The 13,718-nt window shown below is 47.8% G+C and overlaps 1 protein-coding gene across 1 annotated transcript in view; it reads right to left on the bottom strand.

Annotated features, from left to right (window-relative positions):
* The window catches only part of Atg7 (autophagy related 7), a 247,482-nt gene that overhangs the window by 212,379 nt on the left and 21,385 nt on the right, over positions 1-13,718 (bottom strand). Inside the window, 4 exon segments of the mRNA XM_087207180.1 lie at positions 272-421; positions 1,749-1,865; positions 6,124-6,201; positions 8,657-8,774. Coding sequence (XP_087063306.1) covers positions 272-421; positions 1,749-1,865; positions 6,124-6,201; positions 8,657-8,774 — 463 coding nt within the window.

The following is a 13,718-nucleotide window of genomic DNA, read 5'->3' as shown; positions in this document are numbered from 1 at the left end:
TGGCTAGAGCAGCAGCAGGGACTGGAAGCTATAGCACAACGTGAACTAAATCAAGAGAGAAGGAGAGATAACCAGAACACTGATGCCAAGTGAGGCATGGACAGGAGATCAGCAGGAGTCTGGTTGCAAGGGTGGGAGAGGTTGGAGACAAAGAAACTAGGTTCTAAAATACATTGTGCCGAGGAAATCCACCTGAGTTTCCATTTTATGGAGATCTATGGTAACATGAACTTTTTTTTACCAGATAATAGACACTCAGAATTTCTCTGACCTTTGTCCTTTGACCTTGGAAGAAATCACTGTAGTGTTTAAGCAGGGAAACCAGCACCACATCGTCGTAGTACTTGATTAAGAAGTAAGGCAGGGCCGAGACACCTTCTGTTTGGCAGAGACCATCATAGGCATCCTCGAGGGCGTGGATCTGCAAACAGAAAGCGTGGAGTTGTTCTCTACACAATTACACGTCCTTCTGATTACAAACTGACATGAAATGACAGGTACCTTAAAGCCGAAAAGATTGGAAATGATCAATCACCACTGTTACTCTTCTGCAGCAAATGAATAGTAGTGTCACCAAATAATACTACTTAACGTTTTTAGAACCCTGTCCAGGTGCCTGTCTTAGACGGGTACACAGGGACACTGCATACACAGCATGGGGGCTCCCTAAGGGCTGGATCAGAGACCTCCAGAGTAACTAAGCACTCTTTCCCTACTGTGATGACCCAACATCATCTCACCACTGGTGAGTTTTACCTGAACCTTCCCATAAATCTTTAATGTCTTTATGAAGATATAATTCACATATCATACAATTTGCTCATCTGAAGTATTCACTTCATTTTTTAAAAAAATGTTTACTGAGTTGTCCAAGCATCACTGAGATAATCCTAGGACATTTCTGTCCTCCCTAAGAGAAACTCAGTACCTGTAAGCAGTCAACCTCCACCCATAACCCTTTACCCTACCTTACATTTCTTCTTGAGAAATTAGTTCCACAAAGCCACAGTCTTGGATCTATTCTAAATAAGCCTATTTTTTTTTATTCAGTAAGGGCTGTTCCTCAGTTTCAGAATTCAAGATGTTAGTGACTGATGTGGTTCGTGAATCCTAATCATCTTGACACTCAATTTGTGCCTCAACAATAACTGGCACGCTAGCTAGGGCCTGTGCTCTATGTCAGTCATCTCAAGCTCCCTTTTCAGGGCCAGGTTCCAGTGGCCCTGTAAACGACCATGTGCAGCTTCCCACGTCACTCAGAGGAGTTCTGAGGGCTGGGATGGGGTAGGAGACACCTTGTGTTTGTCTCCAAGACTGTTCCCCAAGGATGTGGCTGTATGTTTCCCCACACTGAAAGTAAAAACCACATTTTGGTAAATTCTTCCAGTCCTTCACAATGTTATATAATTTCCACCTCCACATTTAGTATTTTACCAAACGCCACGAATACCTGAAAAAAACCACTGAGTACTACTTTTTTTTTTTGGTACTGGAGATTGAACTCGGGTCCTTGCGCATGCGCAGCAGGCGGCGAAACCACTGAGCTAAATCCCCGGCCCAAGTACTACTTTTTTCAAAATGACTTCACAAACATCTTGTAAACATGTCTGTTCCCAGTGCCATGTTGGGAGATTCTACAGGTACAGATTCTGCATCCAGAGATGCATCTGTTTGTCTTTGGCACAAAGCACAGCTACTCCTCCATATCAAACCCAGTTTTACCTGTACCTTCTTTTGTTTTTTGATACCTGTTTTGGTGAAAACCTTTGATCCAAAGCCACTGGCCCCTGAATGAGAGGGATGCTCTCTGGGAGGCAGAGGGCGGGATAGCAGAACCAATAATAGAAGTGGTACTTCTTTAGATCCTAGAGTAAAAAATATAACACAGGACATCAGAACACCACCAGTGATTAACGTGAAATGCATCTATTCATGTAGCTTCTCAGCCAGGTCAGAGACAAAAGCTGATAAGCATAAAATATGTCCAGCTTGTCAAATGGTCTCATCTCTGACAGAAATTGTGACAGAATACAGAACTTCTACCTGGGTCCCCAATTCCCTCACAGCCCACACACTGATGATATAATGGTAACCATAATCTACTGTACCAATCACTTGCTAACAGAGAATGTGTACTAAGTCACTGATGTTACCACTGCCATGCTTTACCACATGACCATCCCGGGGGTAGGTATAATCATCCCACTTATAGACAGAAAAGTGGCACTAAGGAAAGGATAAAGGGAACTATCATGCACTAATAAGAAAAACTGAGCAGCAGAAAAAAAAGGATGAGCGACTTGAACAACAGCAACAAAAAGACAGTGGCAGAGAGGATCAGCCCTCTACTTCCAAAATGTCTGCTTTTTCCCTCAGTACAGTCTGAGTGATACACCACACCACCTCGGGCCACAGCCTGACAGTTACTATTCTCTTCACCATCAAACACACTAAGCACACTGTCGAGACTGGTGCTGCTCAAACACCTGCACCTGGCTAAGACAGCCCTTCTTATGTGTATTTGCATAATGAGATATCGTGGGGATGGGACTTGAATCTGAACACGACATTCATTCACATCTTATTTACACCTTGCCTGAAGGTAATTTTGTACAACATTTTTAGGGCATTTACACTCTGACTGCAACTTCTCATATGAGGCTGGGTATGGAATTTTCCACTTGTGGGATGTTCAAAAAACTTTAGATTTCGGAGCATTTTGGAATTCAGATTTTCAGATGAGGGATGCCCAGACTCTATAAGGCTGCTGTACAAAACCCAAGTTGATGATTTAGCACTTGCTCCATGTGAGGCACAACAATGAGATGTTCTGATAATAAGATGAATGGGTTGCAGCCCTGGGCACCGGGCAGCACTTCCCACATGAGGAGCACATGAATAAGGCTGAGAGTCACAGGTGCCAAGCACAAACAAGCACCACTGACTTAAGAGGTGTGACATCTTCCCAGAAAGGCCACTCCCACCCCAGGGAAAGTACACAGGGGACAGGATTCAGGAGTCTTCCGAGACACTTCAGGCTGAAAGGCTCTCGGCTCTGAATTACCACAGTGCTTGGTATTCACTCACTCATTCGTCACAGAACCCAGCCTTCTGTGGGCATGGGCAGCCGCCTCACCAACCCATGACCACCAACCATGGACGCTGCTCCAGGGATAGTTAATGCCTCTTCTAGAATCTTGCTAAGAATAAAAACTGGACAGCTGTTAAATGACTTTTCTTTTGCGGCGGGGTTTTGGTATGTTGTAGTCCAGGCTGGCCTTGAACTTGCAGTAATCCTCCTGCCTCAGTCTCCTGAGTGTTAGAAATATAACACTATAGACATGTACTACCACACCCAGCTAAATGACTAAAATTGGCCTATAATTCACGTATCATAAAATTCACCCAGTTAAATTGTACATTTTCATCACCGCAAAGAAATGCTGAAGCTGTCAGCAGAAGCTGCCCATCCCCTGCTCTCCCCTGTCCTCTGTCAACCACTAATCTATCATCTGTCTCCATGTATTTGCCTGTTCTGGCTCCTTCACATAAGTGCAATCGCATTTGATGACTTTTTAAATTTTTTTTTTGGTACTGGGGATCAAACTCGGGACCCTGCACTTGTGAGGCAGGCAGTGGAACCACTGAGCTAAATCCTTGGCCCCAAAGTATAATTTTTAATATAAACAATTTTCCAGATGAGAAAGTCTAGCAGTTTTCAAAGTCTTTACCTTGGCCACTAAATGATCAAGAAAAAATTCTCTTTTCACAATGGCCAAACAAATGGAAAATTGTTATTAATGAAGTGCCTCATCCTTAGAGGCCTAAAAACAGCAGAAAAGAAAGCGAAAGCACTCTGGAGAGGATTACTCTTCCGTATACTGAAATGATTTGTAGTAGCTGATCTTCAGCAGAAGGTTAAATAATTCAAGGTGAAGAACCCCACACTCTTAAGCAGCTTTATCAGGTCATCTTCAAAAGTCAAAAGGCTTGAATTTCTTAGGATTCTTTTCAGGACACAAAAGACCTCAATTAAATTTAACATAAAGCCCTTTGTGTCCGAGGATTTTAAAAGAGAGATTTAAAATTTTTGTAAAGCCAGGCTAAGAATGCTCTATAAAAAGGGCGACAAGGCCAACACACACACTGACTCTAAGGAACAGCTTAAAACTTTAAGAGCTAATGTTATTTTTCTCACTAAACACAAATTGTCAATTGAGTTCTATTAATAAGAATTCCAGGGGCAGGGGCTGATTTTCAACTCACAAACCCAGAAATCTTTAGTAATATAGAAACCTATCCCAGCAGATAGCCTATGAAATTACTCAGATTTACACCCAAATGCTGGGTATGAAAATGCACCTAGAAATCCGTGGTGTGGTCTTCAGTGTGAGCTTCGCCTTCCCTCCTAAACCCGGGGCAATGGGGGGAGGAAGAATGGCAAGACCCGCAACTTGGTCAGAAGTAATAACAACAATAGCAATAGCAATAATACAAAAATGTCAGAAGAGAATTAATATCCAAAGCTGACAAAGCTGTGGTGAAAAACACACTTAATACATGGCAATGTTAATTATGCTTACAGGTCCACCCCAGAGAACTTACACGAAAATAAAAGGAGCAGGAAACATCACTATTACCAATAGTGCTCACTGCACTATTTTCCACAATAGGGAATATTCGAAACATGCGACATAAGTCTGCGGAACGTACCAGAACAGAACATTACTGTCAATGTAATTTCAAAGGACAAGTCAGTTTGATACATATGCATACACATTTGTATATGAATGTTCTTTACTTATGCTGGGGTTACAACCAGATAAATCTGTGAGTTGAAAACATCACATATTAAAAAAAAGAAAACATCGCATATTAATAATACCAACAAGCAACACAGCTGAGCCTCACCTGCCTCAATGTGTGTAGAACATTTACATCAGCCTACACTGGGAAAAATTTGGGGTCCCACCCAAAGCCTCTTATGATCAAGGGTTGAGTGTCTCATGTAATTTACTGAATACCACACTGAAAATGAAGAATGGAGTGGTTCTATGGATACACTCTCACGCCAACATGAGACTGGAAATCTTGAGCTGAACCCTAAACTGGGGACTGTCTATGCATGTATGCACTTGTGGGGTAGGGGGGTGAGGGAGACAGACAGAGAGAGAAAGCGAGCAGCTGATATCTCCATGAGCAACCGTTTCCCTTCCTCTACCCCACCACACGGAGCCCAGGTCCTTCTCTCCTCTTCATAGCCCTCCTTCCCTAGGCAGCAGATGTCACCCTCCTGTGACTTCCTTCCCAAGGCCGCCCTTTACCTAATTAGATCTCATGTATAGAAAATGTTTTTCTTTCTCAAAAAGCAGCCATCATTGTATGGCTAAGCCATGTAATGTGATCTCTTCTCATCCAGAAGCCCCTTCCCCTATTTGATGGCATCTGGATTGTCCCTACAGGCCTGTGTAAAGGCCTGGGTGCCAGCCTGTGGTGCTGTTGAGGGGAGCAGGAACCTTTAGAAAGTGGGGCCTCATGAAAGGAAGTGAGGTCACTGGGAATGTGGCCTCCAAGGGGAACTTGGAACACCAGCCCTTTCTCAATCTCTCTCTCTCTCTCTCTGCTTCTCAGCAGCCCTGAGAGCAGCTCCTCTACCATATGCTCTCCCACTATGATGTGCTGAGCTGCCACAAGGCTGAAGGCAGTGAGACTAAGTGTCACGGTCTGAAACCTCTGAAGCCATGAGCCAAGACAAGCCTTTCCTCCTTAGAAGTCAGTTACCTCAGATCTTCTCCACAGTGACAGACAGCTGGCTGACACAATGGGTCTAGCAACTGCACCCTGCAGGAGCATATTTAACAAAGACTTCTGCCGCATTTCATAACGTCCTAAGAAACAGGTTCTGAGTGCCAGTATTACAGAAACTATGCTACTGCCTATGTGATCAGGTGGGATGAATTAATTTTGCACTAATAGCAAGTGCCAGCACTATCTGGCCACGCATCAAAGGAGCAGTTTTATTACAGCTACCATGAGTAATGCCAGGGAAGAGAACACATTGTCCTGCTGCTGGTCCACAGGGGACCTCACCAGTCTCTGTGCAACAGGGCACCTATTACTTACTGCAAATGTCAGGAGCAAGAACTTGTTGAGGAGCACAGGGTTTTCAAGAGCAGCACCCGACCTGATGGACTCCCAGATCTGCCGGAAGAAAGAAAAGCTTTGAGGTGGGTTGCTGGCATCTCTGGGCATCTCACTGCTATGGATCTGAGGAGCACTGTGCTCTTCTTGCTCCAGGCTGGCACCGCTCATACTACACCACTGTCCATGCTGCCCCTCTGCCAGCCAGCTCCCCCATCACCCAAGCCCACACGAGCCCCGCACAGGCTGCCTGCAGGCTTCACGCCACTCTCCTGCCCTCACAACTTCCTGCTTATCACGTCCTACACACAGTACCAGCCATAGCAGGGTTGCAGCAAGGAATGACGCGGTCTCCACCCTCAGGAAGCACCAACTCCAAGGACAGGACAGGCCCACGTGCACAGATCCAACTCCCCAGAGCCTCCTGTAGGTGTGCAGACAAGGCAGGAGGCCCAGGGCTACACAGGCCACGTGACAAGCTGGGCCATGAGCTGTGTCCACTGCAGGGGCTAGAGAGGAGCCTGCTTCCGGACCCTTGCACCCACATAAACAAGATTCCTGTTGTTCTCCTACATTTCATAGTATTACTATTTTAGCATGGTACTTGCAGAAAGTCTTTTGATAACTGACACATGATTGTACACGTTTATGGAGTACAGTGTGATAATTCGATAAATATATACAGTGTATAAGTATCAAATCAGAGTAATTAGCAGCTCTTCCGAGAACCTTCAGGTTCCTCTCTTCGAGTTAGTTTGAGATATGCAATAAATTATTGACACTAGTTACCACACTGTGCTATAGGATACTAGAACTCATTCCTCCTATCTCTGAACTTGGGTTCCTATTATCCATCCTGTCTCTACCCCCTCCCCACCTCCCCTTCACAGCCTTTGGTGACCATAACTCTATTCTCCACTTCTATGAGACCAACTTTTTTAGTTTCCACAGATGAGTGAGAATGTATGACACTTGGCTTTCTATGACTGGCTTATTTCACTTATAGTATGTCCTCCATTGCTGCCGCAAAGGATTTCATTCCCCTTTTCTTGGCCTAATAATACTCCATTGGGTGTAAGTGGCACCTTTTCTTTATCCACTCACCCACTGACAGACACCTGGACTGATTCCACGTCTTAGCTGTTGTGTCCAGCATGGCCACGAGCGTGGGGAGGCAGTTGGGTGTATCTCCCGTACACTGGTTCACTTCCTCTGGATGTGTACCCAGCAGTGGGATGGCTGGACTTACAGGTGTTCTGGCTTTACTCTCCTAAGGAACAGTCACACTAGCATACACAACAGTGGTACCAGCACATTCCCATCAAGAGTGTACAAGATAGGACTGGGGATTTAGCTCGGTGGTTTCGCCCGCCGCCTGCTGTGCAAGCGCAAAGACCAGAGTTCGATCCCCGGTACCAAAAAAAAAGAGTGTACAAGATGACAATTGGCCTCTCTATTAAGTGGGTCAAGGGGGATTGGGATGAACTGTCCTCCTCCTTCCCAATATTAATCTCATTAACTCAGCTGTGAAGAAGCACAGAGAAAACATGCCAGGAAGAGAGGGCACTGTGTCCCAAGGAGAAAAGCAAGAACCCAAAGGAGGTGTTATGGTTACATCCACATGTCCCCAAGCCTCACGCACTCATGGCTGGGGCTTCAGGGAGAGGACTGGATCACGGGGGCGTGATACTCCCAGTGGTCCACTGCTGAGGTCACAGCTCAATGTGGTGTTGACAGGTGAAGCCTAGTGAGGAGGTGGTCAATGAAGCGTGGCCTGCAAGGGTTCATCTCTTTCCTCCTCCCTTGTTCCCTCTCTGCCTCCTATCTGCCCTGCCATGAGCTGCTTTTCCTCTGCCATGTGCTACCCTGCCCTGGAGCCAGCTGACTACGGACTGCAACCTCTACAAACTGTGAGCCAAAATAAACTGCTCCTCCTTTAAGTTGTGGTATGTACTATGTACTCAGCAACAAGAAAGCAACTAAGACAGGAGGTAAAGGGAGTTGAAAATAATTACTGTGACTACGTCAGAGAATACAAAGACAAGAACGACAGATCAGAAAGGCTGGTGGGGACGAGGCCACAGAGGACTTGCAGGTTAGCTGCAGTAGATCAGATCAGCCCCGAGGATGCTAGAGAGATCATGTGCTCAACTCTCATAATGCCGTGCTACACAGGATCACCAAGCCTCTCCGGTCACAGAGGACAAGCACCCTCTCACCAGCAGCCACAGGACTAGAACCCAAGAGAGGGGCTGAGCTGCTCCAAAGTGCTCAGTGGGGATAGAGAGTAAAACCTCTTTTTCATTCACATGTATCTCCAGCTTGTCCCCAGCGCAGAGCCTGGGCTCTCCCTGACCCCAGGCAGACAGGAGAGAAAAGGGCACATTCTCTTTCGGGAAATAAACAAAAACCCACAAACATTTGGTTTTCATGACAGACCCAGCTCCTGGTCAGAGGCAGCACACTGCCAGGACCCCAAGAAATGGTGCGGACACACATGAGCTCCCTGGCTAACCTCGTCTGCCGCCTGTTCCAGAAGCAGCTTCCTGTCCGCGGCCTTGAAAGCCTCAAGGGTGTTGGTGTTATGCAGCGTCCCGACAGCAGGGCAGCAGCGTGCAGGCGTAGGGGCGCTCCTAGACATGAGAGACACAGTTAGCCAGACACAGCGGGACTCTGTGTGAGCCAGGGCATGACAGGTGCACCCAGGTGTATTAGCCAGCTCCTATCACTGAAGCTTAACAAAGGAAAGATTTATTTGGGCTCAATTTCAGTGGGTTCAGTCCATGGTGACAGGATCCAAGGCTCAAACAGCATGGTGGAAAAACAAGTATGGAGGGAAGCTGCTCACCCACCGTGTAGTGGCCAGGAAGTAGAGTGAAGAGGAGCTGGGACAAGGACACACCTTTCCAGACCACACCCTAGTGTCTTGCCTCTTCTGACAGACCCCACATTCCAACAGCATAGTTAGCTGTGAACACATCCATGGATGAACCCACTACTGAGCACAGCACCTCATCATCCAATCACCTTCCCAAAGCCCCACTCTGGACACACAAGACTTTTAGGGGGCACTTTAGATCTAAACCAGAACCCCAGGTGAACAGCAGCATCACTCAGCTGGGCAAGGAAAAAAACTGACTACCACCCCTGGGAGAAGATGAGTCCCATCATTGAGGGATCATAAAGCAGGAGCCATTCCATAAGAAGCCTAGAGAGCCCCTTTAGCCTGTCTTGTGGGCTGGCTGCTCTTCCACTGGCCTACAAATAGAAGTGCCCCTCCTCTTTTGTATTCATTCCTGGATTCAACCTAAGAGTGAAACATTATTGAGCCAGGAACTGTGCAAGACTTGAGTATTTATGGCAGCTCTTTCTCCCATTTAAAGACTTAGCAGCATGCCAAGGGTCACACCATACTGGGCAGAGTTGAGTCTAGAAATAGAGCCAGTTGACCCCAAGGTGTCATGGTGCCAAGCCCTGCTCAAATCTTTGCCCCAGGCACCAAAGCCTCATTCCAGGTCTCCTCCTCCAGGAAGCCACTTCAGCCTCTCCAGTGACAGCTGGCACATAGGGCAGAGCATGATATCACAGGGCGTTTTCACGAACAACAGTCACATGCACCTGATCAGAGGGTAGGAAGGCTCCTGGCCCACCCAATCAGGGCTCTGCACACAGCTGCTGCCGAGCAAGTCCCTGTGGGTCATCGGAACCACACAGACAAGACACATCTGACCCGACCTGGGTTGCCTGTCAGTCCATCGTGCCTCACACACCCCACATGCTGCATGGCCCTGCAGGCTCCCAGTCCCCAGAGAGGTCAGGAGGAGGGAGGAAGGAGGAGGGAGGACAAGTTGACTCTGAATACCCAGTGAGACATGAACACATCTGTTCTCCTCTGAAGTGATTAACTAGCCTTTTTGAGGTTACAGATGGGAAATGAAAATGCTCATTTTTGTTGTTGTTGTTGTTGTTGGAGACAAGGTCTCAGTATGTAGTTCAGGCTGGCCTCGAACTCACAGTGATTCTCCTGCCTCAGCCTCCCAAGTGCTGGGATTTCAGGTGTGCGCCACCACACCCAGCTGAAAATGGTCATTTTATCAGTGACCTGATTATTGTCACTTACAACTAACTCAGATAGACGACACTGTTACTCATTAAGTCAATGGGAGCTACATGGTAGAAGTGACCCAGCGTCCTCTCACTTGGAGACCATCACACCAGGTTCTGCATGACACTGGCGTCAGGGGCTGAAGAAGAGCTAAAGAGCCACTGCAGCAGGTGCAATGACTGCAGTGGAGCCAGGACGCTGTCAAATGCCAAGTACGTGTGGGTGGGGCTGACTGAATGGCCAGGGCCATACCCTAGGAGCTGTGAGTCAGCCAAGCACGGGGTGTCAGCACCCTCCTCCAGTAAGGAACAGTGTTCATGCAGGTGAGCAGAGGACAGTAAAGGCCATCTCTGGAGAGGGAGAAGTCACAGCGATCGGGGCGGCCTACAGGAAGGCAGAAGGGCGGGCCAGGCCTTCCCCAAACACATGGCTCTCTGAACTCAGCGCTGAACCAGGAGAACACAGATCAGAGAGGAAGCCGGTCCCCCTCTTCCTTCCCAGGACTTCCGAATGTCCTGGGTGCACTGCCACACCAAAGCCTGGCTCCGATGGGGAGGAAGTCAAGGTCGGCTCCTAGGAAGCCCAGCACTCAGGCAGCGTAAGGAGGGACACCACCTTCCCAGGGGAAGCAGTCTTCATGACTGAAGTCCTACCAGGTGAGAGCACCATAGTAATGAATAAAAAACACGATCATGGAAGGGGAAGAGCCCAAAACTGGGAATGAGAAAGTTAGTTACATCCTGTTCCTGATATCTAGTAGTTAGCTTCTTTCTATGGTTCTATTTTTATGAAATGTCAGAATAGGCAAGTTCTCAGAGATAGGAAGTAGATTCTTGGTTGCTGAGGGCTGGAAGATTTTGGAGGGGGTAAACAGTGATGACCAAAGACTTCTTTTTGGGGTGATGAAAATGCTTTATGATTAAATAGTGGTGATGGCTCCAAAGCTCCATGAATATGCTAAAAGCTGCTGGCATGTGTATTTCAGTGGCTGAGTTATACTGTACAACAGAGCTGTCGAGCTCTGTCAGGAACACGAATGGGAAAAGCTCCCATGTTCTAAAGCCCACAGTGAATCCTCACCGATGTCACACCATTGGGTGTGGAGTTTTGGCTGCTGGGTGTTCCTCTAAGGTCCATGTGTCAGGACCTGGTCCCCAGGCTGACCCTAGGTGGGTGGCGGTCCCTCTGGGCAGGAGTGAGGTCCCAGGGCACTGCCCTCGGTGAGTGGACTCACAAAAACCTGAGTCTGCCTCTGGCCCCTCTTCTGTACTCTAGGCCTATTTGAGATGTGGCCTTTTACTCCCACACATTCTCTTTATACAGTTAGCTGCTCAGGGCCGCGGATATAGGTCAGAGGTGCAGTGCCTGGTCGGCAGACATGAGGCCTGAGTTCAATTCCCAGCACCCAAAAAATAATTTCAATAAAGTTAGCTGCCCGAGGTGTTTCGCCCTAGTAATGCAAAGCTGACCAATGCACTGGAGAAGGATGGGCCTTCACAATGGCCCGAAGACTGGGCCGACTTGGGGACAGCTAAACCCTGGGCCCTCACTTCACCCAGGCTCTGTGGTCAGTCAGGAAGTGCAGGGCTCCTCCACAGGCCTGCTTCCATGGGACTAGCAGGCAGGCACGTGGCCAGGAGGGAACAAGTCCTCCAAAGGAACAGCAGAGCAGGCTTGGGAGCCTCGCTCCATACAGCTCTGTACACCGCTGCTGCACCTCACTCCAGCAGAGCCTGCTAGGAGCTGGGACAGAAGGGGCCGGAGACAGATGCAGCCTCTGCTCTGCCCACCCCACTGCACCCTCTCTTCTCAAGGTTCATTTGAGGCTTAGATAAGAAAGACATTTCTCACAACTAAAAAGGAATAATCTTCAAGGGAAAAGGGTACAGAGAAATGCTCCTTATTCAAATGTTTGTCATCTGCATCAGTCAGCCTTTCGTCACTGTGAGGAAAACAACTTCAAGGAGGAAAGGTCACTTTGGCTCACAGGTTCACAGGATTCAGTCCACAGCGACTTGGCTCCATTGCTTCTGGCCCTGAGGTGTGCCCTGGAGCAACACCACTCAGAGCAGGGTGGAAAGGGAGAAGGAGAGAGAGGCAGAGAGAGAGGGGTGCACCAGAAACATGCCATACCCCCCCCCAGGGGCTGTCTTCCTCCAAACAGGCCCCACCCTGCAGTCCTCACCCCCTCCCAGCAGCCCACTCAGGAACGAGCCCATGGATCCATCCACTGAGGAGGTCAGAACCCTCACAATCCAGTCACCTCCCCAGAGCCCCATCTCTGACCACTGCTCCCTGGGGACCAAGCCTGCAGCCCTCGAGCCTTCCAGATCCAAGCTCTCTAACTTTTCACCACATTCACTTCATCAATAGAAATGGAGCACATACAAGATGAAGAAGACTGGACCACCTACCCTGCAGATGCAGTGAGAAAGACACAAATTTCCTCTGTGTTTGGGCTCCTCCATCATGGGGTCCTAAGACTGTACTCTGCACTTCATGTGCCTAATAAATGCGACCTCACCAACAGCTTGATGAGGATGATACAGATACAAGACCTGTGCTGCTGACTGCTGGCACAGGTCCTTGAGAATTCCGGGACTCTGAAAAGGGATTCATCCATGCTATACAACAGTGAGATCCTCCTGCACCCATAAGTGACTGCTAGGGCTGTAGCTCACTGCGGTATCTCCTGCCTGTCTGTATTGCAGTGCTGGCACATTCGCTTACTGAGACACACCGGAAGCAATCAGGAAGTGTTTTGCAAATAATGATCACCTCTCCACAGAGTCCACCTCTGCTCCAAGCTCACACAGTGGTACTGTGGAAGCTGTTTCTTCAGCCTTTGCATTTCTAACACCGATACATCCTGCTGATTCTAGACATTCACTGTTTGAGGAATAAATCCATAAAGATTTTCCCTACAGACCCACGCAGATCCATGGCAACACAAACGAAGATAGAGTAAGAATATGAAGATAATCTGGACATAAAGAACCCTTTCTTGCCTTCAGAGGAGCCCCAAGCGCTCTCATTACACTTCCTACCATGCTACAAAAGAGGGACTCAGAAAAATCACACAGAAGGAGTGTTAGAAGCCCAGACCCCATTTCAGAGACAAGGAAAAGTAAGCTGAGAAAAAAACAACTAGACTTATTGGAGGCAGGGTAGTGAATTGGCAATAGGGACTAGGTCTTCAAACTTCAAATCCAGGGACATTTCCACAGCAATGGGGACTATGCTTCCTCCTCTTCCTCCCACTGCCTGCCACCAGGCCTCATGTACAGGGCTCTTGAAGGTTAAAGGAAGACACACGCCCAGTGAGACCAAGCACTCGGGGAAGTCACTGTGCAGGACCACAGATTCTCTACTGAACTTTCTCCATCACTCCATTAGAAGGTGCTTGAATTCTGTAATAGTATCAGACCTAACTTTTGTGAACTGCTTTTTTCTAATTAGTGTTCCAAAGATA

This window comes from Heterocephalus glaber, unplaced genomic scaffold (genome assembly GCF_053883595.1).
Source record: "Heterocephalus glaber isolate CG9 unplaced genomic scaffold, H.glaber_assembly_v1.0 deba00000768, whole genome shotgun sequence".
Lineage (NCBI taxonomy): Eukaryota > Metazoa > Chordata > Mammalia > Rodentia > Bathyergidae > Heterocephalus > Heterocephalus glaber.
This window is presented reverse-complemented; position numbering and strand designations above follow the sequence as displayed.